This window comes from Rutilus rutilus (assembly GCF_951802725.1).
Source record: "Rutilus rutilus genome assembly, chromosome: 11".
In the NCBI taxonomy this organism is placed as follows: domain Eukaryota; kingdom Metazoa; phylum Chordata; class Actinopteri; order Cypriniformes; family Leuciscidae; genus Rutilus; species Rutilus rutilus.
The window spans coordinates 7,938,848-7,965,875 of NC_140216.1; the positions used below are offsets into that span (position 1 = coordinate 7,938,848).

Sequence of the window (27,028 nt, forward strand, 5' to 3'; positions counted from 1 at the left end):
AGTGTACGTGTGCTTGAGGTTTTGGGCTTCATTGAAATCATTCCGTGGAAGGAACCAAGGCGCATCACGAGAACTCCTCTAACCTAGGCTCTCTAAGGACTCAAGTGGGAGAACATTACAAGGTTGTTCTTGGGAAATGGGATCTGAAAAGGACTCTGAATCACCCCACTCCTCTGTTAGTGGCATTCCCAATCCGAAATGCCGTGGGCCGGGCAAGAAGCAAGGCAGGATCTCTTTTCATAGTCTCTTCCATGGCAAACGTGGATCCAGGGGGAACAAGGCTAATGTGGGCACTCCTCTCGCGCAACAGCTGCACCAACAGCAACAACTCCAGCAACAGCAGCTTCTCCAGCCTCCCACACCCACAAATGTGTCGTCAGACCCATCTATGGCAGACACGGCCGAGGCTTTGTCCGCTAGCCAGGCCTCTTTGGGAGGTCAAGAACTCCTAGAGTGTCCCCTGTGCCTGGTGCGTCAACCTGCGGAGCAGCTTCCTGAGCTCCAGGGATGCAGCCACCGGTCTTGCCTGTGCTGTCTAAGGCAGTACTTTCGTATCGAGATTACGGAGAGCCGAGTGCAGCTCAGCTGCCCGGAGTGCGCCGAGCGACTTGCCCCACGGCAGGTGGCCCTCATCTTGGACGATCCCAACCTGATGGAGAAGTATGAAGAGTTCCTGCTGCGCCGCTGCCTGGCATCGGACCCTGATTGCCGATGGTGTCCTGCTCCCGACTGTGGGTAAGACTGGGATGGGGTTTACAGGGAATCGTAAAAGAAACAAAATACCCTGTTTGTTTTGAATAGGAGGTGTTGTTTCATATACACTACATGGCCAAACGCTTGTGGACCCTGAGTTTGGCAAGATTCCTAAATTCCAGTGAAGATGTGTCATGCAAAATACAGTGATGTTCTAGAGAACTGTGGTTGTGGCAACAGTTTGGGGAGGGCCATTTCGGTTTCACTATGATTATTCCCCTGTGCGCAAAGTTGAGGTCATTATAGAAATGATGTGGTAGAACTTGACTAGCCTAAAGCCCAGACATGTGATGAAGTGAATCCAAAGTTGACATTTTGATTTGAAAATTGGTAGGGACATATTGCGAGGCAGGGGACAAACCTAAATATAAAAATAAAAAAATTGCTTAGACAGAATTAAATTCCCTCAATTCACAATTCTCATTTCCTATTTTCTCTGACACATAATATCAGCTTTGACTGCTGACTTTCTGATATCTAGGTGACTTCACTATGAATCCTCCCATTATTTTAAAGTAAGCCCTGCAAACAGCTGTCACACTCCATTTCACTTATTTGAATGCTTTTAGTTCCAGTGAAATCATAAAACAATATGCAACCTAATCTGCTACTCTAACTGATATGCATCTTCTGAAAATCAGATGCTATTTTATATAGTGAGTGAAGCATAAAAATGTCGCCAACCTAAAATATAGTATTGGAGGACCGAAATCATTGACAGAAACCGTTTAATAAGTATTTCTCCGATGATATGTTTTGTGTTTCAGCATCTGTTTTGTGTACACAGCGTGGATAAGCTAGACCAGGTACACATATGTTAGCAGTGTGGACACACATCACCGTGACTAAAAATGATGTTAGAGGAACTTTAATTTATCACGAGAACACGACACCCTGAACAGCATAGCGAGTTAAGTTACCTAATTACCCAAATGTAATTACTGAAACTTTATTTTCCGTTTCGTTTTTGGGGTAAATGAAACCTTAAATTTCGGTGTTTCAATAAAAAAAAAAAATCATGTTGGAAACTTGGCATATCAGTAAGTGTATAAAAATAAATAGAAATTGCGCAAACTTGTGATTTCTGGCACTGAAGGCAAGAGACACTACTCTGAGTCACTTCAGTTCATGTTTGGAGACTAAGACTGAAATCCGAGAATCGCCCCTGACGTAAGCATCCATTGAGCAATGAGAATTTCAGAGAGGCGGCTCCAGCTCTCGATATCAGCCTACCACAGCTCTTCCCCCAGCTCTACCCTTAAAATAGAGCTTACGCATTCATATCCGCCAAACACTCTCTAGTGTGTTGGCATCCTAAAATTACCCAAACGTTGGTTGAGAGATTTTTCACCCAGTATACTCCTGTGTGTGAATGGGAGCAAATCCAGCAATGTTCCAACATCTACTGAGAAAACCGTCCCTAGAGAATGGAAGCCGTTCGGAAGAACCAATTCTTAATTAAAGTCAACGGTTTTGAAATTGCTCAACAAGGGTGTGGTATTCTGGCATACAAATACATATGTTTGTGTATTAAATGCACTTATATGTAATGCAGATGGATTCAATAGAAGTAAGGGGACATATTTCACAGTTTCGCTTCAGCAAGTGTAGGAGGCACTTGGACAGTTATAGGGAACACTTGCGCTTGTGTGGGAGTTTATGTAGTTTAGCTGATGTGTTATTCTGTGCGATTGTGATTTACTTCAGAGGCCTTTTACAACCTGTCCTAGGTTTGTCAATCGTAATGGTGTGCTGGTGACCCACATTTAAGGGACATGATCCTTTTTTGCGTCACTGCCACTTCCTATAAGGCCCACGGGTGATACTGAGGGGTTTTCAGATGGTCTGGGAATTTTTGAAATAGGCCATTTTGTCCATTAGACATCACCATATTGGCCGGTTAGTAAGTTGCATCATATTGGGTTGTGAAGAAAGTGTGACCACATCATGAAGTGTGACTTTTTTTTGCTGCAGGATACATTAAGGTTCACCAAGATGTTTCGTTTGCCTCTTTTTAGACTAACAAGGAATCTCCCACCCTAGACAATACAAGCACACACTTTTCTGTTAATTCAGTCTCAGAAACTGAAGTAAAAGCTCCTCCTGTAGATTTTGCTGCCTGAGTGTCAGTTCCAGTCCATGGTGCTGTTTATTACCCATCAGCCCCCCAACCAGCTCTGCTTCAGCTAGATTGAAAGTCTTAGAGCTGCCAATGGGAGAAAGGAATGGCTTGTTTCTCTCTCCCTCGGTCATATGTTGCGATGGCAACTTAGATGCGGCACAGAGGTAGAGTTGCTATGGGTAACCGAGGCTGGTATTTGATTAAGACAATCATTGGCTACTCACTTGACCGTGTGTGCATGCCACGGTGTCTTTGTGAGCCTCAAAATAGAGTGTTGATTTCATTGTCTTCAATCCTAGTGCGTGTTCTGGGATACCATAATCATGTGTAATGAGGTCTGTTTCAGCTTGACTCTACATGTGTAGGGTGTGTGTGTGTGCCAGTACGTGCAGGAAATTGGAAGCTCTTTGTGTAGGACATTACAGTTCTCCATTGCAGCTGAGCTGATTAATGAGGTGTCAGCTGGAGGTGGAATGTTTTCTTCAGAACCTGCTTTAGCTTCGGCCTACAGGCCGAAACTTGTACTTAAAATTAAAGGGATTGTTTTTGTCACGCATAAGCGAAAGCTAGACAAGGAAGCTGCTTGATCTATTGCCAACTGTTCAATCATAAAATCAAAAAAAGAATGTGATTTCTTTAAAGATTTAACGTCAAGGTTTTTTATGATTTAATAATATGTTTATCAGTGTGTTTACCTGTGTAGTTTTTTAAAGGTCTAAAGTAGAATTTGGCCCCCCAAAAAAAGAAAAGTAATGTTCTTGGAATAAAATGCAACTGGAATACTTGGAAACTCCCTCAGCTGGAACATACTGACTGTGTAATAAATCCTCCCTTTCATTTTCCATAATGTAGTAGTGTCTGTACCTGCTAATGTTTTCCTTGACTTTAAAAGGAATTTTGACATTACAAAGAATCTGAGTTGGGAACACACTGATATCCTAGAGTATGTGATTACTTTGGGGGGTTTGTCAAAAGGAAAAATTAAGGTCATTTATATAATTGCATCCTATGGAAGCTTGTTTCCGCCACTGAATAAAAAATAAAAAAGGGTAATTGCTAATTACCCTTATCTCACAATTCCGAGTTTACATCTCGCAATTCTTACTTATTTTCCCAGAACTGCATGATATAAAGTTGCAATTGTGTTGTAATGTCAGAATTGCGTGTTATAGTCACAAATGCATTTTATAATGTCAGAATTGTGTGCAATATAAAGTCACAATTGCATGTTATAATGTCAGAATTGCGTGATCTAAGTCACACTTGCGTGTTATGCCAGAATTATGAGATTTAAACTCGCAATTCTGTGAGGGGAAAAAAAGTCACTCTGTAATTCTGACTTTATAACATGCAATTTATACTTTATACTTTTTACCACTTTATATTGCGCAATTCTGACTTTATATCTCACAATTGCGAGTTTATATAATGCAATTCTGAGAAAAAAAGTCAGAATTGGGAGTTTATATCATTCAAACTTGCACTTGTAAAATCGCAATTGTGAGAAAAAAAAGTCTGAGACATTCACATGGTCCACATATTCCTCAGCTACATTTACAAAAATACCATGATATTACTATAATTTTGAACACTACCATGATGCTATTTTTAAAGTACCATGGAAATACCATACTATTACAGTCTGATACCATCACTGGAGCATGTACTTCTGTATAAGAGCAGATTGCACAAAACTAGGTATAATGATATCTCATGTTACCTAAATCATAGATTCTCTAGGAGAGTCAGCTGACCTGTTTGCATTGTTCCCCTGCCAGTTTTGCAGTTATTGCCTCTGGATGTGCCAGCTGCCCCAGGCTGGTGTGTCGAAGAGAAGGGTGTGGTGCTGAGTTCTGTTACCACTGCAAGCAAGCTTGGCACCCTAACCAGACCTGTGACTCTGCCCGCCAGCAGAGGGCGCTGTCCTTGAGAACACACAGTAACCATTCACCTAGCTACACGGCTGAGCAGGGACACCGTGAGTATTCAACCATCGGTCCACCATCTCCTTTCTCATAAACTTACAGTGAAGGGGAGAATCAAGCCATATCTAGAGACTGTAATATCAGAGATTTGGAGTTAGTCTCTTTTTACCTGGGCTAGGAGGCAACCACCTAGCAACGCCCTAGAAACCACCTAGATCCCCCTAGTAACCACCTAGATGCCTCCCAGAAACCACCCTGATCACCTTAGCAACCACCTAGCAACAAAAAAACACTCATAAACCGTATTAACTGCATAGCAATGCCCTAGTAACCTTTTAAAACACCCTAGCTACAACCTAACTAGAAACCACCTAGTAGTGCCCTATAAATCACCAGGACTTCCTAAGCAACCACCTAGCAACAAAAACACTCTGAACAAATTAGCAACTGCAAAGAAAAGCCCTGGTAACCACACATTATTGTTAAATCAAACAACAAAGTAACATCCTAAAAAACCACCCAGATAACCCTTGCAACTTCCTAGAAACCACCTAGAAGTCCCCTTGAAACCACCCTGATCACTTCAGCAACCACATAGCAACAAAAACCACTCCAATCATGTTAGTAACTGCATAGCAATGTCCTGGTAACCACTTAGAATACCCTAGTTACAACCTAGTTATGACTTAGAAACCATCCAGAACACCCTAGCAACCACTTAGTAGTGCCCTCGAAACCACCAGGATTTCCTTAGCAACCACATAGCAACAAAACCCACTCCAATCATGTTAGTAACTGCATAGCAATGTCCTGGTAACCACTTAGAATACCCTAGTTACAACCTAGTTATGACTTAGAAACCATCCAAAACACCCTAGCAACCACTTAGTAGTGCCCTCGAAACCACCAGGATTTCCTTAGCAACCACATAGCAACAAAAAACACACAGAACAACTTAGCAAATGCATAGCAAAGCCCTGGTAACCACTCAGAACTGTCAAGCAACCACCTAGTAACGTCATAGAAATAACCCAGAACACTCTAGCAACCACATAACTGTGCCCCTAAAAACCTAGCAACAAAAACCACTCCAATCATGTTGGTAACTGCATAGCAATGTCCTGGTAACCACTTATAATACCCTAGTTACAACCTAGTTATGACTTAGAAACCATCCAAAACACCCTAGCAACCACTTAGTAGTGCCCTCGAAACCACCAGGATTTCCTTAGCAACCACATAGCAACAAAAACCACTCCAATCATGTTAGTAACTACATAGCAATGTCCTGGTAACCACTTAGAATACCCTAGTTACAACCTAGTTATGACTTAGAAACCATCCAAAACACCCTAGCAACCACTTAGTAGTGCCCTCGAAACCACCAGGATTTCCTTAGCAACCACATAGCAACAAAAAACACTCAGAACAACTTAGCAAATGCATAGCAAAGCCCTGGTAACCACTCAGAACTGTCAAGCAACCACCTAGTAACGTCATAGAAATAACCCAGAACACTCTAGCAACCACATAACTGTGCCCCTAAAAACCTACAGCAATGCCCTGGTAACCAACCAGAGCACCCTAGCAACCACATAGTAATATTCTAGAGACCGCCTTGAATACTTTAACATTCAATCTGCATCTCCTTAGAAGCCACCCAGATCACCTTAGCAACCAGCTAGTGACAAAACAAAAATACTCAGAACACCTCAGCAACTGCATAGCAAGATTATTGAGGTTTCTCTTTCCCTAAAGGACTGTGCTCTCTCCTCCTTCTCGCTAGTGTCTCTCTAACCTCCTGAATTAAAGCAGGAGTCTGCTAACGTCTCTCTCTCCCCGCTCTTATTCCCGTCTGACATTCAGAAAACGCTTCCTCAGCACTTACTGTTTACAGCAGATTCTGTCTGCCTGTACAAATTCTAAATCCCAACCCTTTAATCCCCACTCAGCTGATGACATCAAGCCTTGCCCCCGATGCGGTGCCTACATCATCAAGATGAACGACGGCAGCTGTAATCACATGACCTGTGCTGTGTGCGGCTGTGAGTTCTGCTGGCTCTGTATGAAGGAGATTTCAGACCTGCACTACCTCAGGTACCTTTTGCTAGTTATATCAGTGGGAACTTATCGAACTACTGGCTCGAATCTAAAAATAATAATTATATATGGTGTCTTCTCAGTCCATCAGGTTGTACATTCTGGGGAAAGAAGCCATGGAGTCGCAAAAAGAAGATTCTGTGGCAGCTGGGCACTTTGATTGGCGCACCGGTGGGCATCACTCTAATCGCTGGCATCGCAGTTCCTGCTATGGTTATCGGCATCCCCGTTTACATTGGACGCAAGGTGCGCTATGCCAACATCCCATCTTTCCCCCGCAGCGCTAGTTTAGATGTTAACGAAACCTTTATCAGCTGCTATCAGGAACAGAAATTCCTTAAAAGGCCTGGGAATTTCCCTCTCTTTTGCCAGTTGCTCAACCACGTTTGATATCGCCATAATTCTGGTACAATGACTTCCTGCTGAAAAATACAGAGGACATATTGTTTTATAGATTTGATTCAGATCTTTTTTAACTTAGTAGATAAAAGCTCATTTGTGTCAGTGCGATAACACAGCTGCTGTTTGCCACAGATCCACTCGCACTATGAGGGCAAGAAAACGTCACATCACAGGAGGAATCTCGCCATTACTGGTGGTGTGGCTCTGTCAATCATCACAGCTCCAGTCATCGCTGCTGTCAGTGTGGGTGAGTATTCCTGAAAACAATTACATTCATACCGTTTAAAAATGTGGGATCAGTACTTTATTTATTTTTATTAAAGAAATTAATACTTTGATTCAGCAAAGATGCATTAAATTGATCAAAAGTGACAGTAAAGACTTTTACATGGTTACAAAAGAACTTTTTATTCATCAAATAATTCAGAAAAAGAAAAAAATGTATTAGTTTCCACAAAAATATTGAAACCGTTTTCAACTGTGATAATAATAAGAAATGTTTCTTGAGCAGCAAATCAGCATATTAGTTGAAATTCATCCTTATAAGTTGGTAATGTTACTTTTTTGGTGCAGATTTGTCATTTTAAAGGGATAGTTTCCTCGTCCTCATGTTATGTCTAGACACGTTTGACTTTCTTTCTTCTGTTTAGAGAATATATTAGCTACGTTCACAAATCAGACTGATCCGTTTCTCTCAAGTTCAACTCATTGACCAACAGCAAATCAATAACGAATATAAATTTCCATCTGTTCATCACACAAAGCTATCATATGGCTTCAGAAGACATGGAAAATAACACGTTGTGCATTGTGCTTATATGACATTTAATGATACTCTGTTGATGCTTCCTTCTGTTCCTGCCTTCCTATCTAAAGATTGTAAGCTTCAGTTCCCGTTGATTGTAATGGACTCTATTGATGATATCGCTTCTGCATTTAGCCTCAGAGGCGACCGCAACTTCCAGTCCAGCACAGTGTATGCAAAATATGAGAAAATTGAATCTAGAGGAGGTGTCACAGAAAAGAACAAAGCGATATGTGATATATTTAAGGCTTGCGGAACTCATTACTGAATCATTAAGTATTGATCAAAGACTGTAAAAAAGATGGACAACTTGTCTCTACTCTCCAGGATCACTACTGCACAGACTCCAAACAACGAAATCGGCAACGACTGTGTCTGGGATATTGTGGCTTCACTTTTCTACAGTGGAGAGTAGAGACAAGTTGTCTCTCTATATATGTTTTTATAGCATCAAATAACTAACCAAAACCAAACTTATTGGGAAAATGAACACTTGAACACCTAGCTTGAACGCTTGAACTTCAGCGTGATAAGAACTACCTAAAATGACCTAAATGAAAAATATCGGAATAAATATGTTTCAAGTGTAATTCATTTTTTTTAGTTTGGCTCGCATCCCATTCGATTACATGGAGAGGGCGGGGTTTATGACCTATACTGCAACCAGCCATCAGGGGGCGATCAAAGTGTTTTGGCTTCGCTTTTCAGGACGTGTGCAACACACTTGGTTTTAATATACTAAAATGTTTTATTTACTATAGTTATATATAGTATTATACTGTATATAATATACTATATCATAATGTAATTAGTTGTGAACGACTACTACCACAGTTTGCTATGGGAAAATAGCAGCGGAAATACTTTGTCCATTACGTTAAGAAGAATTGCTAGTACAGTACATCAGATTTTCTCATCAACTCTCGCTTTAACTCAAATCCCAAAGTTTGACTACAGCTCCATATCTGTGTCTCTTCCCTACAGGCATTGGTGTCCCCATCATGTTGGCGTACGTGTATGGTGTTGTGCCTATCTCTCTGTGCCGGGGCGGGGGCTGTGGGGTGAGCCGGGGGAAAGGTCGCGGTGTTAGGATAGACTTTGATGAGGATGACGGGCCTATTACAGGTAAGAAAAAGAGGATTGATCAAGTGATATCATCTGGGTAAAACCGATTCAGCGTATTGAACCGTCAACCGGACACTTTCTCTCTGTAGTTGCTGATGCATGGCGAGCGCTGAAGTCTCCCAGCCTGGGCGAGAGCAGTTTGGAGGGAGGAGCCAGCGGCCTCAGTACCACCTCTCCAAGCGAGGGCCTATCCGTCGCCCCAGGGGGTCTGGGAGACACGCCACACTTCAACACACTAGCAGGAGGAGCACTCGGTGCGAGGACAGGAAAATACAGCAGGTATGTGGGTATTCAGGGCATGCTGGGCTATTCTGTGTACTGTATGGTAAATATAGAAGAGCTGCACTGTAAATATGGGTGGTGTTCTTGTTTTCATGGAAACATGTTTATGTTTTAGGCTGGAGGTGCAGGGGACAGAGCTGGGAAAGGAAAGTGCCGGCAGGGAGACGGGCAGCTTGGGAGCAGCCAGTGACTGTGCCAGCACAAGGGGCATGGCAGGATCAATCACTTCCTCTTACACCTTACCTGACAGGTATGAACGTCACTCTGAGTAATTACATCTGCATGACTAATAAATGTACACTACCGGTCATAAATATACACTACCAGTCCAAAGTTTGGGCTCAGTAAAATTGTAAGATGTCTCTTCTGCTGACCAATGCTGCATTTTCTTTTTAAATACAGAAAAAACTGTAATATTGTTAAATATTATTGTAATTATAAAAAAAATTCAAATAATTTAAAGCTGAATTTTCAGCATCATTACTCTTTAGTGTCACATGATCCTTCACAAATCATTCTAATATGCTGATTCTTATTATTACAGTTGTGCTGCTTAATATTTATGTGGAAACCGTGATGGAAACCATTTTGTTCAGGATACTTTGAAGAATAGAAAGTTCAAAAGAACCGCATTTATTTGAAACAAAAATGTTTTGTAACAATGTAAAAGTCTTTACTGTCATTTTTGATCAATTTAAGGCATCTTTGCTGAATAAAAGTATTCTTTTTTTTTCCCTTACCGACCCCAAACTTTTTAACAGTAGAGTGTATCAGTACCGCAGTGGTTATCAGCCAATATTAGAGATTGAAAATAATAATTAATAATAATATTTATATACTTTATCAATATTGGTCAATATTAGATTTTTAATAGTTCATATTGATTTCCCTTATTTTTACATTTAGATTACCTTTGTTGTCATCTAACGCTCACTTAAAGTGGATATTTAAAACATGAATAAATTAACTGTTAAATGTAATATTTAGCAAATCTAAAAATGAATATCCATTTTTCATACTGTACCTTATAATGTTGTGGTGCTTAAATACATTCGTAGCATCTAAATTTATTCTAGTTTTTTATTTAGACTAAATATTATACAATTAAAAAAATGCCCATTATTGGTCTTTGGCTTTAACATGAAAATAATTATCAGCTTATCAGTAACAACCAGTATTTTAATAGTGGTGCATCCATAAGATAATTATGAAATAGTAGCAGATTTGATCAGTTCTTCTGGAAATGAGAATATGACTCTTCATCTCACCTTTTCAATGACCTGTTGTGTTTCAGAGAGGGCACTAACCTTGAGATCCAGGTGGACATCGAAACTAAACCGAGCCATCTCTGTCTAACCACTGAAGAGGATCTGGCTCCGCCCACTGTTGCCATGGTGCCCGGCTCGGGGGAGGAGCCTCAGGACTGCAGTTCCCGCAGGAGCGGGGTTGTCCTGGATTCCCCTCTGGGCCTGTCGCCAGGAATGTCACTCAGGGAGGGTCTCCGAGACGTCACCCTCGCTCAGCCGGAGAGCATCCGCAGCGACCTGGAGATGTCCGACACGCAGTCAGACGACATCGCGGAGCTCACGTCCGACGACTGCGACTCGCCCCGTCCCAAGAGCTGCCACCCCGCCCCCCCGCCGCAGACCACCTGCAGAGCCTTGAACCCCACCGACAGCCTGCACTGTCCCGACAATGTCATTCTTTACGTGTGAGAGAGACTCTCTCCATTGCACAAAGCCAACCATTTCTGAGCTTTTGACTTGTTAATGCTTTACCCTGTTATTTTGCTGCTTTTTATAATTATTAAAACACCTTACTTGCATCCAGACAACTCATGGAACTGACAGCTCATCGCTCTTGCTCTCCTGTCCCGTCTCTTAATTACGGGCACGGACAGGTCCTCTACCTCTTCAGAAATTCATACTATTGTTCATTAGTTGGTGTTTACTTCTTGATGGAGCAATGCCTTGAGCAACAACAAAAAAAGAAAGCGGTACCATCGTGGCCAGAAGAATTTCCTTAGATAACAAATAAACAGACAAATAATGCTACAAAGTGAAACGTCACCAAGCACATGTATACGTGAGTGGTTTGTATATGGATGACACATGACAGTATTGTTTGTAAGTTTGTTATTCTTCGTTTTTTTTTTTTTTTTAAATCGACCTGGAAATTGTATGATTTTGCATGCGCTGCGCTAGTATTGTTTCGGTCACGTTTGCACAGAAGAACGCGCACTTCGGAGTGAGAGAGATCAGTATGGAGTAAGGTCAGTCTGAACTTCACTAAGACAGTTTGACTTGAATCACTGACCGCCTGCCTTACAGACCGAGCACATGCTCTCAGATCCCTTACACTGTCTGTGACTCACTGACTACACTGTTTGTGCCCTCTAGAGCTGAGAGATGAGAGACGTATGTATGTGTGGATCATGTTCAGCAGTGTTGATTTTATTGCTGGGTATTAAATCATATTGTATATCAAGGATGGAACTGACATTCACATGCATGTCTGTTGTTTTTAATGTTATTATTTTAATATGTTTTTTGGCCTATTTGATCTCTTTCTTAAGCACATGGCTTTTCGTTTTGCGCAATTGCAGTTTTATTTTCAGTTTGTTTTGCTCGCTAGCTGGACGGATGGATGGAGAGAGATGAGTTGGTTGGATGGATGAGCACTCCTGCACTTTATCCAACTATTTATCATTGTTCTACATTGTAGGCTTATATTTATGCACTCCCTTGTTTTTCTTTTTTTTTGGATTTCAGCTTCTCTGGGAAATTTTTGAATGCCGTAGTTATGATTTTGTTATTTAATTTTGGATGTAATAAAATATTGTCATTTTGTTTTGCATTCTTAACATGCTATGCTTTCTGAATCTCATAATTATATTTGGCTGCAGAGAGAATTTACATGTAATGATGGATTAGCTTTGTCTTGTAATCACAAAAAAAATGGATTTGTGGTTGTCACATCTTTTGCTCTCTTTTTTTTTTTTGGGTTGTGTGAAGATGCGTTTATATTTTTAGGTTTATGAGCGGATTGTGAAAACTACTTGATAATTTGACTATAAACTGGTTATTGTGAAATGAGTGTTAACAACTAAATTCAGTTACGTAAGCAATATGCTGAAGAGAATGTGTGTTCAATCTGGCGTCGTTTTGTACATCCCCACAAAGATAACTGCACTGGCTGTGAGTGTTTGAAACAACATAAAAAATTAAACATTTCCTCCTTTGTGGCAAGTTTGAACTCTTTTCCTCCTTTATGGCACATTTTGTAACTGTAATTGTGGTATGTTCAAACTGTGAGTAGAAGGCCTGCAGACCTAATGATCAAACTTTATGCTCTCAAAACATTTGAGGCTCATTATTGGATTAAAGACTGAAAAACTGGTTGTAAAATTAATCAGAAATATAATACATCTGTAAATATTGTAAGTTAGAGTTATATTCACCTTAGGTACATTGTTAATTACATTGATAATTACATAAATAATTAAAATCTTTCAACATATTTTAAAGGTTCAGTGCAAGGTTATTAAGTAAAACTAAAATATGAAAACTTAAACTAAATGAAAAAGAGACAAAAAAGACGGAAAATAAACTGAAATAAGTGGAAGCACAAAAAAGCACTAACTGGAAATAAAATAAAATCTAAATAGTAATAGCCTACTTAAAAAAAGAGTGACAAGCACCTACCAAAATGACTAAAGTTAACAAATAAAGCTAAAATGAAAACTGAAAATATCTTTTTTTTTTTACATGAACCAGTGTTATATTAATATTTACTACGAATAAAATAACACTGGTTCAGGCTTCTATTCAAAATACCTGAATTGAAAATACCAAAAATATGCCAACACTGCCCCCTTCTGTGCTTGTGCAACATTGACGTCAGAATGTTTGCAGCAGTGGCGTAAAGAAGCAGCGTCTGGTTTACGGCAGCGGACAGGTCGTGAGTGAACTGTGGGCCTGAGGAAGGTTAAAGTGACTCTGAACCGAACGGTCAGTGTTTGCATTTACAATTTGACAGCTTTTGTATCTTATATGTGGCGTTTATAAATATACCAGCTCTAATGTAAACAATTTGCTGTAACGTTACATGCATTACATTAGAATAAACACATTTGGCTGTATCGTTAGCTGGCCTGCCGTTAGGCTAGCAAGTTAGCCAACAGCAAGACGAATATTACCAAAATACAGCTTGTTTATTCTACGCTGATAAAGTAAATAAGTGCAAATGTCAAATTTAATATTAACCAATTGCATGATCTGACAGATCGCTTGTTGTTTTTAACGCCAGCTTATTAATGTCCCGTTACTAGTCATAAACATTAAATAGGTCGTTCAACAACTCTCTTTAATATCTAAAATGTTTATATTGGTTGAAAGAATAATACGTATCTGAAGGCACATGGCTGTAATATACGGAATAATAATTTAGACATGTCCGCTGTTGACATGCCAATAATAAGATATTCAGTAGTTGCATATAACCACTTTTTGTTTTACTTAAAGCCATATAACGTAGTCAAAATTGGCCATTCTTTATTTTTTATGGGATATTGCAGGATTTATGATTTATCCTTGAAAATCATATGATTATATATGCCCTCTCATAATCTTTAATCAAAATAACTTCCCCTCTCTCTTGAAATGACATCTCTGATGACGTGTTTACTGGCGCGAGGGCGGGGCAACCTGTCAATCACATGAGAGCAGCAATAGCGACCACTACGATCCAATCAGTTTCCGTCCAACACTTTTTCTTGTTCAGAAGCTGTTTCACTCAGATGACACTGTCACAACTGGGAAGAAAACACTATCGCAACTTCTGTTTCATGCTGACTTTAGTGCCTGAAAATGCCAGAAATATATAAACATTGAGGTGTAATTTATTCGAACAAAAGTGAACAACTGCTTTGTTCATGATTGCATTCTTTTTACATAGAATATTTCTGTTCATTTCCTAGAATCATGCCGTTCATTGACCTCCAGTCAAAGCTCGGGATTAACCTGGACCAGTGGCTCTTGGCTCAGAGTGGGGAACAGCCACAGAAGCGGGCGGCCCGCTGTCATGCCTTCGAGAAGGAGTGGATAGAGTGCGCCCACGGCATCGGCCAAACCCGGGCCAAAAAGGAGTGCAAGCTGGAGTTGGAAGACTTCTATGAGTGCTTGCACCACCAAAAGACTGTAAGTAAATTCTGAAATATTCAAGCAATGTATTTGAGGTTGTTCATGTTCACATCACTAACATAATTATCACTCCTTACAGCATGAGCGCTTATATGAGATCCGCAAGCAGAAGAAGAAGATGATTAAAGAGGGAACTTACACTCCCCCTCTGCAGCACACAGGCAGTGAAGATGCCCGGCCGTGAATTCACCAACCCCAGACCGAATATACAATCACTCGCAACACAGTCGTACTGTTGTACAGTTCATTTCTTGCTCATGTATTATAATATTGCTGTATCAACATTGTTTAACGTTCAAGAAATAAATATAATGATTCCATGTCATTGGTGTTGTCTATAAGTATATGTTATATTTAGGGTAAATATGCAATACAACTCTTAAAGGGATAGTTAAGCCAAAACTGAAATCTCTTGTTATCCTTTACTCACCCATATATCACTCCAAACCTGTATGGCATTCTTTCTTCTGTGGAACATTAAAGAAGACGTTTTCAGATATATTGTTCCTCCATACAATGGAAGTCAATGGTCACCAAAACTGATTGGTTACTATTCTTCGATATATCCTTGGGAGTCTACTCCATTAAATAATTAGTTTATATATATATATATATATATACACACTACCGTTTAAAAGTTTGGGGTCAGTAAGATTTTTAATGTTTTTAAAAGTATCTTCTGCTCAGCAAGGCTGCATTTATTTGATTAAAAATACAAACAAAAACTGTAATATTGTGAAATATTATTCCAATTTAAAACAGCTGTTTTCTATGTGAATATACAGTAAAGTGTAATTTATTCCTGTGATCAAAGCTGATTTTCAGCAGCATCATTACTCCAGTCTTAAGTGTCACATCATCCTTCAGAAATCATTCTAATATGATGATTTGATGCTCAAGAAACATTCATAATTATTATCAATGTTGAAAACAGTTGTGTAATTTTTTTCAAAATTCTCTGATGAATAGAAAGTTCAAAAGAACAGCATTTATCTGAAATCTGAAGCTTTTGTAACATTAAACACTACCGTTCAAAAGTTTGGGGTCAGTAAGAATTTTAATTTTATTTTGGGGGGAAAGAAATTAAATAAATCAATACTTTTATTCATCAAGGATGAGTTAAACTGATCAAAAGTTACAGTAAAGACATTTATAATGTTAAAATATTCTATTTTAAATAAATGCTTTTCTTTTGAACTTTCTATTCATCAAAGAAAAATTGTACACAACTGTTTTCAACATTGATAATAATAATGAATGTTTCTTGAGCATCAAATCATCATATTAGAATGATTTCTGAAGGATCATGTGACACTGAAGACTGGAGTAATGACGCTGAAAATCACAGGAATAAATTACAGTTTAAAATATATTAAAATAGAAAACAGTCGTTTTAAATTGTCATAATATTTCACAATATTACTTTTCTTTTTTTTTATCAAATAAATGCAGCCTTGGTGAGCAGAAGATACTTATTTTAAAAATATTAAAAATCTTACTGACCCCCTTTTTAATGGTAGTATATATATATATATATAATTTAGTTTTAGATATAGTGGGGTTGGGGAACTGAAATATGATTGCAGATTAGATTTTATGTGTATTTGTAATTTATACTAGAATTTATATATGCATATATACACACACACATGGTTATGGTGAGTATATTATGGTTTTAATTCGTTCATCCCGTGCTCCCCTATAAGTTTCTGAGGCCCCCTGCTTCAGAACCACTGATATAATGCATTAAACTTGAATTCATTCTTCAGGTAGTGCGAAACCATCTGATTATCCGTATTGTACCGTGGTACAGTTTATTCAGTCTGTCTTTGAGCCTGAATTGAATTCAACTGTCTTTAAGTGGTTTGGTAAAGCTTCCCACGGGACAGCGTCCAAATGAAAGCTTAATATGAATGCATCAATCCATTTGACATCCCAATTACATTACTAAGCCAGTGGTCCTGACTAGATTAGTTATTTGGTATGTTGGTCAGTGGGTGGCAGTAACAAACCACTATTTTTGAGCTTCAATTTCCTTAAATTCTTGATTTAAACTAATAAATGAAGCATCAATGTGTGATGCTCCAGAGAAATTACTTTTATATTACTGTGACTTTTATGCAAAGCCTAAGCAATCGAATGGGAATAATTGGGAGAGCATGGTTCATAAACTGCTTGAATAATTGAATGAGTATGGTTCATAAATTGCTAGATATTTCTGTCGAGACGCTTAGAACAGCTTTGCCTGAGCAAAGTTCAAATGTAAAGTCTGGTACGAGTGGGATGAAGACGTGCCGACCATCACATGGGTTCAATTAAGCCTGTTTAAGGTTAAAAGCTGCATGCTTTATACAAAATGTCACTGTAAGATCTAGTCCATTTTATATGTTGTTTGGCTTCACGTGATGACAATCTTTCTAGAGTTCAAATTTGGCAAAGTTGTCCACAGGATGTCCACTGTATTTTTAGCAGGGCTGTGATGGTTGTGTTTGATCAGTCCAGCAGCAGCAGTTAATCCTTCACTGTCACACTGAATTCCACTGCAGCTCACTGAGGACACACAGATTCATTATGGATTATACTTTTATTAGTTTGGTAACACTTTGCAATATGGTTCATAGTTAACTACTTAGATAAGATGAGCTAAGAATTAATAGTAAAAATTCAACATGTACTAATACATTATTAAAATCAAAAAGCTGTATTTGTTAAAAGAGTTCATGTAATGTGAAATAACATGAAAGACTGTAACTAACATTAACAAAGAACAAATGTACTGCTCATTGTTATTTCATGTTAGTTAATACATTAACTAATGTTAACAAATAAAACCTTATTGTAAAGTGTTACCATTATTTTTATGTTTTGGCCACATACTAGTGATTTAACTAATGTTCTAATCTGGTTTGCTGTTTTTAGCTGGTCTTGCAACCAGGATAAGCTGTTCTTCATCTGATCTAGTTGGTCAGATCAGAAGAAGAAAGAAAAAAAACTTTTACCAAAAAACATCTTAGACTGGTTCAGATTTTTCAATTGTGCTACATAACGTTTGTTATATTACAAAAACACATTTAAAATTTGTCTTTGCATCATGTTGCATTAACAAGAATTTAGATGCTATGTGTGAAGCATCATTTTCCCTGTACTGTTATAGGACACTAAAATAAGATTCACATTGAACTGAGATTATTAGATTCATTGAACTAATGGGAATTTTGATTTAATATATTAGACTTGGTCTTGTGGTTTTCATATAATGCTTTTAATAAAGTATTATTAAAATCATCATCTTCAGTAAAGAGGGTTTGAACTGATGGGAATTTCGATTGAATTTATTAGACTTTGTCTTGTGATTTTTATATAATACCTATAATAAAGTATTAAAATCATCATCATCATCATTAAAAGAGGGTTGGGCTTAAGGGTGGATGAGAAAGGAGAGAGTGAGGAAGAGGAGGAGGGGGCTGGAGAAAGAGAGAGCGGGAGAGAAGGAGGGATATGAAAGGAGGGGAATAGACAGCCATTACCGAATCACAGTCTCCATTCTGCTCTTCTGTCTACCGGGTCGGTGCGAAACGGACCGAGAGTCAGTGTTTCCCTGGCCGGCTGAGAGGCGTGTTTGTCGGGATTGAGAGCAGCGCATCCCCGCCTCTGTCACCCTGCGTGCGGGAACGGGCTCTGCCGTTATACGGTAAGAAGGTCCAAATGTCCGTCGTTATTCTGTCCGACAGCCTCGGGGTGTGTGTGTCTGATAATAATCGTTTTTTACACATGTGTGACACCATCTCAGCTTTAGTTTGTGCTTTAACGTCTCATTACTGAACGCTGAAATATCATGTAAAAAAAAACCTCAAGATTTTCTACAAGCATCCTCATTTCCATTTAATAACCGAGCATCGGAAGTGCTTTTCTCTCTTTAGAGAGCGAGCCGAGGTGTTAATTTTTCTCGGTTATTAATTACAAATAAAGGTGATGATTTATTCATTTCACGCCTGCATGAATGGATCTTTTATTCAGTGTGTTTGGACAAAGAGGCTCTGCACACCTCTGTGGTCACTCTCCTCGGTTTTCGCCACATTACACATCTCTGATGTGTGAACGAATCGTTCTTGAGAGTCGGATCTTTCGTAGTGAACGTGGTGGTTAGAGTAAATTAACTTTAATAATGTAGCCTGCCTACATTCAAACATTTTATTTAGATTGAACAAACTGATTTGTGAGCTGAATCCTGGATGCAACACACTATTACGCCATGACCTAATAGCGCAGCTGAATTCGATTCCTTGAAGGACCGATTCGCGAAATGTGTCGGATTTTCCATCATATGCAGTAGTACTGGAAGCCTACGTGTTGAATGAAGGGGCGTTTCTAGCCAAATATGGATCCATGCACATGTCTTTCCCTTCAATTGTGAATATTCATTCATTGATCTCTTCCAGGGATGACAGAGAGAAGTGAACAAAAGGCTTGTGCTCAATAAGTTTACATAAGCACATGCATTCCTGGTCTAAAAATGTGAAAGTACAAGGTTGGGTGGGTAAAGGCTATTTCTAACAGCCTCCACAGATGGCTTTCTGCCCTGTGCTCCTGTAGAAGATGCACATACACCATGTTTGCCTGCTGTGTGTGTAGCCATTCTGCTCAGATTGGCATCACCTCATTTACACATTTAGAAGTTATGAAGTCTATGGTGCCGCGTGATCCGGGGCACTACGTCTTGCAGTTTTTACAGATACAGATAGCTTTATTAATCCCCTAAGGGCAATTCAGTTTCTACAGTACACCGTCAAGACATACAACCATTCACACAGCCATAGCATGTAGTATATAACAAGGGTAACATATAGAAAGAATAAATAAATAAAAAATATACAATAAGAAGTAAATATAAAATGAATTGCACATATCCGTAGCTCCTAAAGTGCATAGTGCTAAGAACAGATCAGTCCATAATTATTTCCTCAGCTCAATGTTTAACAGCATAATTGCTGAAGGAATAAATGATCTTCCATAACGGTTTGTCTTTCTAGGGGGCTGCAAGTATCGCCGACCTGATGGCATCAGAACAAATTCATCTCCCAGAATATGATGTTGGTTCATCAGACTTTTTACTTTTTGAAGAACACGTTTCTCCCAAAGAGAATTTAGGTCACACATTTGGATTCCAATAATTTTGGAGCAGACTTTCACAATGTTATTTAAACAGTTTCGGTCCTTCACTGAAATGTTACCAAACCAACAAATGAAAGAGAAAGTAAGGAGGCTCTCAATATAAGACAAATACACAGTGCACAGTATAGATTTAGAAACCCCGAAGGAATTTATCCTACGCAATAAATGTACTCTCTGCTGGGCCCGTTTGACCACTGATTCAGAGTTCCTTTCAAACTTCAGTTTAGAATCAAAAACCGTACCCAGATATTTATAATGATTTACGATCTCCACATCCTCACCATGGATCCTGCATATTGAGGTATTTGTCCCTTTTTTTCTAAAATCGATAATGAGTTCTTTAGTTTTAAGAACATTAAGATCGAGAAGGCTGTCATCACACCACTTTACAAAATCAGGAAGTGCACGTCCGTGATCTGACTCTGCGCCATGGAGGAGTGACAGCAGAGCAGTATCATCAGAAAATTTAACAATAAATTACATGACGTCGCAGCTGCGACAAGTCAGAAAGTTGCAATTACGGCATTAAAGCTGTTCAGAGGCGCTGATAATATCTCTAATTTCTTCATTTACATCACATTATGGCTATAGTCACTACTAGCACACATTGCACTGTTTGTGTAACATCAGTTTTACATCTCGAGGTTCCTGACAGTTAGAGGCCTTGGGCACTGGCCCCATTGGCCTGGTTTGTAATCCATCCTTGATCTGATCAAATGGGGCTTATTGTAGCTACTGCCCTTGGCAAACATGCAAAACCACAAAAAAATAGGACAAATAGTGTCTGCGATTGCGGCCCGTCTTGTGATTTCTTTAATAGAGCTGATCATATATTTTACCCAGTAATCAAAATGCTTCTATCCTTGCAAGCAGGTTTCTCTTTGCATTTGTCTTTCTCTGGTGTTGGAGATGTTTTCAGGTCAGAACTGTTCAAATAGATCAGTAGTTCTCAACTGGTGGGTCGTGACCCAAAATAGGGCAACAGGTCTTTTCTGTGGATAGCAAGGGAAAACAAAACTATAACAAAATGAATCTACACTCCTAAAAATAAAGGTTCTTTATCAAGGGGTTCCATGAAGAACCCTTTACAGCATGGAACCAAAAGGTTCTTTATAGAGGAAAAAGATTCTTCAGATTATTAAAATGTTCTTCACACTAAGAAAAAATGGTTCTTTTAAGAAATAGTCACTGAAAGGTTCTTTGTTTCTTCTGTCATCAACTTTTATTTTTAAAAGTGTATATAAAAAACGAACTTATATAGCAACAACACAGACTACATTAAATATGGGTTCACTTGCAACAAGAATGAACATAGTTTGGGCTGACCATGTAATTTTTGGTAAATTAATACATTTTAATGATCGTTTTAAGGATATTTTAACATCCGATACGCTACTTAACATCCAATGTAAAATATGTGTGCTGAAGCATAATTAATTGTGAGCCCCTAATACTATATAAAGGCATAAACTGATGCTCTAACATACTGTACAGCTTGACCACATACATTACGTTTTCTGTAAGAACTAATACCTAAATGACCACAATGCTCTGAATAATGCAAAGCCATTGTTCATTGCTATGATAAGATCCCCTCCTCCATTAATGTTCCCAGCAAGTTTCATTATTGAGTGAGTGTGTCTATAGTGGTGTGTTAGTGTTACTCATAGCAGATGCTTCTTTCCTCATTAGTGAATGCACATGAGCATATCTTTGCACACATTGTATAAACACCAGCAAGAGAACAAATGCCACCAACCTCTGTTCCACAAACTTAGAATTTCTCTCGAAGGGAAATGGAGCAGTGGCGCAATATTAAAGCTGTTCTTGGACGTGCTTGGCGAACGTTGTGGGAAGCCCGACTCTTTGTGCAAACGCAGAGCCAGTTGCAGAGAGACTTTAAATCAACACAACGGCTCTCTGTCGGTGCATTGGGTGCATTCAGCTGTAGTGAACTTACTTAGTGTGGTGGTGGGAAAGAAATGAGTGATGAAATAATGAAAAAAGAGAGCTGTATTTTCCTCCCTTTTCTTCGCAGGCATAATGACATAGCAAGGTTTTGAATACAGCATTGCCTCTATTTATATCTGTTGGCTGCCACTGAACCACCATGCTGTCAGGCAACAGCGGGATGGCAAAGAGATCTTGCTTCAGCAACATGGTTTCTAGTGAACTCCTGCTTTTTAGAAGCAGTAAAGACAAAGCTCAACATATCTGGTTATACGCAGGGAATGTACACTTTCCAGGGAAGACTTCACATTATAACGTAGAACATTGCATGTATGTATTTGTCACACTTGTATCCAAAGTAAACTGCATTATGCATTATGCTTATGCATTACCTGCACTGTAAAAACTCATTTTTTTGATTTATCACAACTTTTTATCTTCTGTCAAATCAACTTAGTTAATGAATGTGATTCAGATAGCATAATATTTTGAGTTTCTATTTATTAAACCAATCCCCTTTGTTGTATTAACTCAAATTTTTAATTTCAATGAACTCAAAACCAGGTAACTTACTTTTTTAAGTTAAACCAACAATATTTTTTTTTACAGTGTGGGAATCAAACCCAAGATGCATGGTGCCATGCTCTACTGGTTGAGCTACAGGAAAAGGTGCTCTTGAAGCATGTAACATAATATTATACAAATTAAATGTTAAATGTTGAGTAAGAACTAATAGTAAAATAGCCACTCTTTGCAATGAAGAAAAAAAAAAAATCTAAATATAAAGAAATATAAATTAAAACATAATTTGGCAATGGCATAGTGATTTATTATGTAAAAATTAATAATGAAATAGGTACTAATATTTTGGGGAAAAAATCATCGAAAGTAGGCTAAACATAAAAAATCGAATAGATTATCATAAATAGAAAAAGTTATATTGCCATGATCCTTTATTATTTTACTATTTATTAAGGAAATAGTAATTTTCAAAAATGTATGGTTACACCCCCAACGTCGCCTAGGAAATAAAAAATATAAAAGGTGTGTGTGAGCCGCCTCTCCCCTCGGCTCAGTTTGTAGGCTACACCATAGAAAACCCACTCATCACAGGGCCTGGGACAACATTCCCGGTTGTATCCCCTGACAATGGCTCTGGACTCATTTCTAGTCAATAAATCAAAGCATTTCTCAAAAATGATATAAGAGTTTTTAAAAACCATATGACACCAACACAAACATGGAGGTTTTATATTCGATTTTTAAAAATATATATATATATATTTTACAAAACATTGGGTATCTTTATTTGTCATTGACTTTAGTTGACTGAGAATTTTAGCAAAAAAGAATTGTATTTATTAATACAGTTGCAATTGTACAATTATTGTATATATATATACTGAGATATATCTTAGATCTCAGAGTAGCCATAGCTCCTCTTGCAAGCCTTTCATAAATGACGTGATTAGTTTGGAAAGGGGAGCACATCTTGCTCTGAGCTCACTTGTATTGATGAGTTCAGCTCATGTGAAGTAATGTGACGGACAGGAACCTACTCCAGCCCCCATGGGTCCTATTTCTTCCAGCTGATCACAGAGGAATGCACATCAGAGAGGTCTGGCCCAGCCAAATACAATGTCCAATACTGATCAGGACCTGTTTTAATAGTACTGTGACTGAAAAGAGATTTCGATCCGCCTGCCACTTTTCCTTCTCATCATCATTGTTGAAGTGAGTCAGCGATGTTTACCTGATCTCCAAAAGCATCTGCCATCATCTCTTTTACTTTCATTTTATTGCATTTGTTCTCACAAATCCTGCCTTATTTTGGACTCATGTTCTCTAGTATATATAGTAGTATGTTGTCCTGAATAGCTCTGTGGGTGATGAATTATGCATCTTATTGAGTTTCTTACATGCTTCCCTTTTTGTCGTGACCTTATTTCTGTTTCCCTTTTTTACCCCTCATATCCCTCCTCCCAGCCCCCCGGTGAGATGTCTTCCTCGGATGAGGAGAGCCTGAGCGAGCGTTCGTGTGTGAGCGAGCGTTCGTTCCGCAGTGAGAGGTCTGGAGGCTCTCTCTCGCCCTGTGCCCAAAGCACAGCCGGGCCCAAAGGGGACACTCTGCCATGGAACCTATCGAAACACGAGAGACGCAAGCGCAAGAGCCAGGACTCAGTGCTGGACCCCGCGGAGAGAGCTGTTGTGCGAGTCGCAGGTAAGAGATTTGACTGTGAAACTGAGAAATGCTTGTTCAGAAAGAGTTATTCAGTATTTAAAGTGGATAGTTCACCCTAAAATGGAAATCCACCCTTTTGTTCCAAACCAGTATGATTTTGCTTCTTCTGTGGAACACAAATGAATATATTTAGAAAAATATTGTGTTTTGTCCATATAATGAAAGTGAATGGGGTCCAAAACAACATTGGACCCCATTGACTTTCATTGTATGGACAAAAAACACTGAGTTTTTTTTTTTTTTATGATATCCCTTTAAACACAATACTGCAGTCACTTTAAATCTAATGTAGAAATTAGACTTACTTATTGAGCAAATGGCCCTTGTTTTGTGTGCCCTGAGTCATATGATTCGATACAAAGCAATCTGGCAACTGACTAAAGTTGGAAAGGAAGACATGCAGTGGTTTTTAGATATACATTAGTGTTCAGCATTGATGCACGCAGCTGCATGTGGATCAAGCTCTGTGAAATAAACTGTCATTTGGCTCGAGTGGGAGAAGAGAGGCCAAATGTTGGGAGCCAAACTGTTTTGAGACCCTTTTTAGTCACGCTGGCTGTTGCATAGCTTTTCCTGCTGATTTCATTACTCCTGACAGACCGTGTCTGTGTTTCTAACCAGTTGCTGGATACAAAGAGAAAACTGGCTAAAGTGAAATAGATTTAGGTTGTTTTTTTGTGTGTGACTGGGTATATATGCAGTCAAAACTGTGAGAAAACACTAGTCACTGTTTACTAGGTTTTTCTAAAACGGATGCAAGGATATCCAAGGCACATCTGGAATAGGCTACGGCTTCAACAGAGTTTTCTCTGCCAATCCTAACCTCACATTTTTATGACCATGTGTCGGGCTTGTGTCCCTCCAGATTCGCCTCTGTCAGACATGATCTGTGTTTGTTCCATCAACGTTTGGGTCTTTTTTTGGTCTGAGATTCTTGGTTGTTGTTATAGGAGGAGGATGGCTGAAATTGTCTAAGCTTTATGAATTTTTACTTGACTTGACTTGACTTGACAGCAATAAACATCATTGAAGTCTACATATGACAAGATGTAACTCATTTGTCATTTTTATTTCTTGGATCTATTAATTCATCCAAAAATACATTAAAATACACACAATGACTTAACTACAGCTCTTCTGTGATGAGCATGTTTTTTTACCTTTTTTTTTACTTTCATGTTTAAAGAAAAAATATAAAGTAAAAAATATCAGGGTGAAACAGTCTGTCATGATATTATAAATAAGTAAGAACCTGATTAAAAGAATGAAATTCTTGAAAAGAAAACTAAAACTTTCTGTAAAAACTAAAAATAATATTGTAAAAAAAAACAAACAAAAAAAACGCTTGTCAATATTTAAAAAATAAAAAAATAAAAAAAATAATCTAACATGCAGAAAAAAACATAAAACAGGAAAGTATATAATTGAGAGCACTCCAGCAGACCCTCATAAATATGCAATAAGTATCTTAAAATATTAGATAATTTGAACTTTTTTATAAAAAGCTAAGTTAGTTCAGGGAATATACAGTATATATATATATATATATATATATATATATATATATATATAGATGGATAGATAGATAGATAGATACAGATACATATAGATTAGTGCTGTCAAATCAATTATCGCGATTAATCGCATCTAACAAAAGTTTTTGTTTACATAATATACTGTATGTGTGTATATATTATTATTATATTATATATATGTCTGTGTGTGTGTGTATATACATGTACACATAAATATATGTATGTATATAAATATATGTGTGTGTGTATATACAGTATACTTTTATGTTAGATGCAATTAATTGATTAATCGATTATATATATATATATATATATAGTTGTGAAGCTTTAGCCAGATAAATGTAAGAACAACAAAGAACTGTGATGTATCAAATCTGTATGCTTTAGTGATTGTTGATTAGTATTTCAGACACTTAGTATGGAGATAGAGAGGTGTCTAGGGGCCTTCCAGGGCCATTTCAGGCAGCTCAAAGGGTGACTCAGCCTGAATCCCTCAGTTCCCTTGTTGCCATGGGTTACCTGTTTCCTTTTCCAGTCCCCCTTTAGTTTCCATGGCTATGAAGTAGGAGGGAAAGGGCGAAAACCCGAAAAACAAATAGTGAAGTACAGTTAGCGAGATCGTTTGAATTTCAATTTGAGTTTGAGAAAAGAGAGAGTCGTTATGTGTAGCTTGGTTGAACTAAATGACCGGGAGACTTGAATTGGAATTTGGAAAATGAAAAGAAGACAAAGACAAGAGTTGTGAGGATGGAAGGGGCAAAAAAGGGACAAAGTTCAAACGGGAGGTTAAAGGGGAAGAGTCTCGATGGCATATTAAAGGGATGAGGTTAGAGAGACAATGAGCATGGAGGGAATAACTGGAAGGAAAGCGGGTGTGTGTGATTTACAGCACTTCACTCTTGGAATGCCATGCTGCAAAACAGTTATGACAGTTGCCTAGAAAACATAGAAAGTTTCCAAACACAAACAGCTCTATGCACACAGATCTCAGCTCTATCCACCGTTCATTTTGTGTGTGCGCGCAGGTGAAGTTCGAACCCAAGCTGCAATCCAAAGGCAATACATTGGCTAAATCACAGCGACGACGAATACTTTTCAGTCTGGGTGGCCGTTTACTGTTGTGAGTGTTGTCTGAATCAACACAAACCCAAGAAAGAGGATAAGAGGCTGATGGAGCCATAACTTCACGCAGTTTAAATGTGGCATGACGTGCAGAGTCACAATGGAAAAACACTTCTAGAGCTTCCAGTCAAGGTTTATTGTTGTTGCCCACCTACAGAGTACGAAAAGAAACAAAATGTGTTTTTTTCCATTGGAAAGACAGTGATACATGTTTCATCTTTTCAGATTCATAATACATTCTCCATCATCTAATGCAATAATAAAGTTAATAACAAAACAAATGAATTTAATC

General features: G+C 38.5%; 3 protein-coding genes across 4 annotated transcripts in view; all 3 read left to right on the forward strand.

Annotated features, from left to right (window-relative positions):
* The window catches only part of rnf19b (ring finger protein 19B), a 21,057-nt gene extending 8,295 nt beyond the window's left edge, over positions 1–12,762 (forward strand). Inside the window, exons 2-10 of the mRNA XM_084424130.1 lie at positions 1–735; positions 4,654–4,853; positions 6,753–6,897; positions 6,984–7,146; positions 7,435–7,549; positions 9,092–9,232; positions 9,322–9,511; positions 9,630–9,764; positions 10,809–12,762. The exon at positions 1–735 is cut by the window's left edge and continues 466 nt beyond it. Of these exons, the coding sequence (XP_084280256.1) occupies positions 137–735; positions 4,654–4,853; positions 6,753–6,897; positions 6,984–7,146; positions 7,435–7,549; positions 9,092–9,232; positions 9,322–9,511; positions 9,630–9,764; positions 10,809–11,229 (2,109 nt within the window). The 5' untranslated portion in view covers positions 1–136 and the 3' untranslated portion in view covers positions 11,230–12,762. The remainder of the gene's footprint in view (positions 736–4,653; positions 4,854–6,752; positions 6,898–6,983; positions 7,147–7,434; positions 7,550–9,091; positions 9,233–9,321; positions 9,512–9,629; positions 9,765–10,808) is intronic.
* Positions 12,763–13,411: 649 nt separating this feature from the next.
* Positions 13,412–15,040, forward strand: ndufs5 (NADH:ubiquinone oxidoreductase subunit S5). The gene is made up of 3 exons (XM_084423569.1): positions 13,412–13,524; positions 14,493–14,712; positions 14,795–15,040. The coding sequence occupies exons 2-3, from the start codon at positions 14,497–14,499 to the stop codon at positions 14,897–14,899; spliced, it is 321 nt and encodes a 106-aa protein (XP_084279695.1). The 5' UTR covers positions 13,412–13,524; positions 14,493–14,496; the 3' UTR covers positions 14,900–15,040.
* A 3,129-nt stretch (positions 15,041–18,169) lies between these two features.
* The window catches only part of macf1a (microtubule actin crosslinking factor 1a), a 170,397-nt gene continuing 161,538 nt past the window's right edge, over positions 18,170–27,028 (forward strand). Inside the window, exons 1-2 of one of the 2 annotated variants that reach the window (XM_084424338.1) lie at positions 18,170–18,406; positions 23,824–24,058. In XM_084424338.1, the coding sequence (XP_084280464.1) occupies positions 23,836–24,058 (223 nt within the window). In that variant the 5' untranslated portion in view covers positions 18,170–18,406; positions 23,824–23,835. The remainder of the gene's footprint in view (positions 18,407–23,823; positions 24,059–27,028) is intronic. The other variant, XM_084424339.1, reaches the window with a different exon arrangement.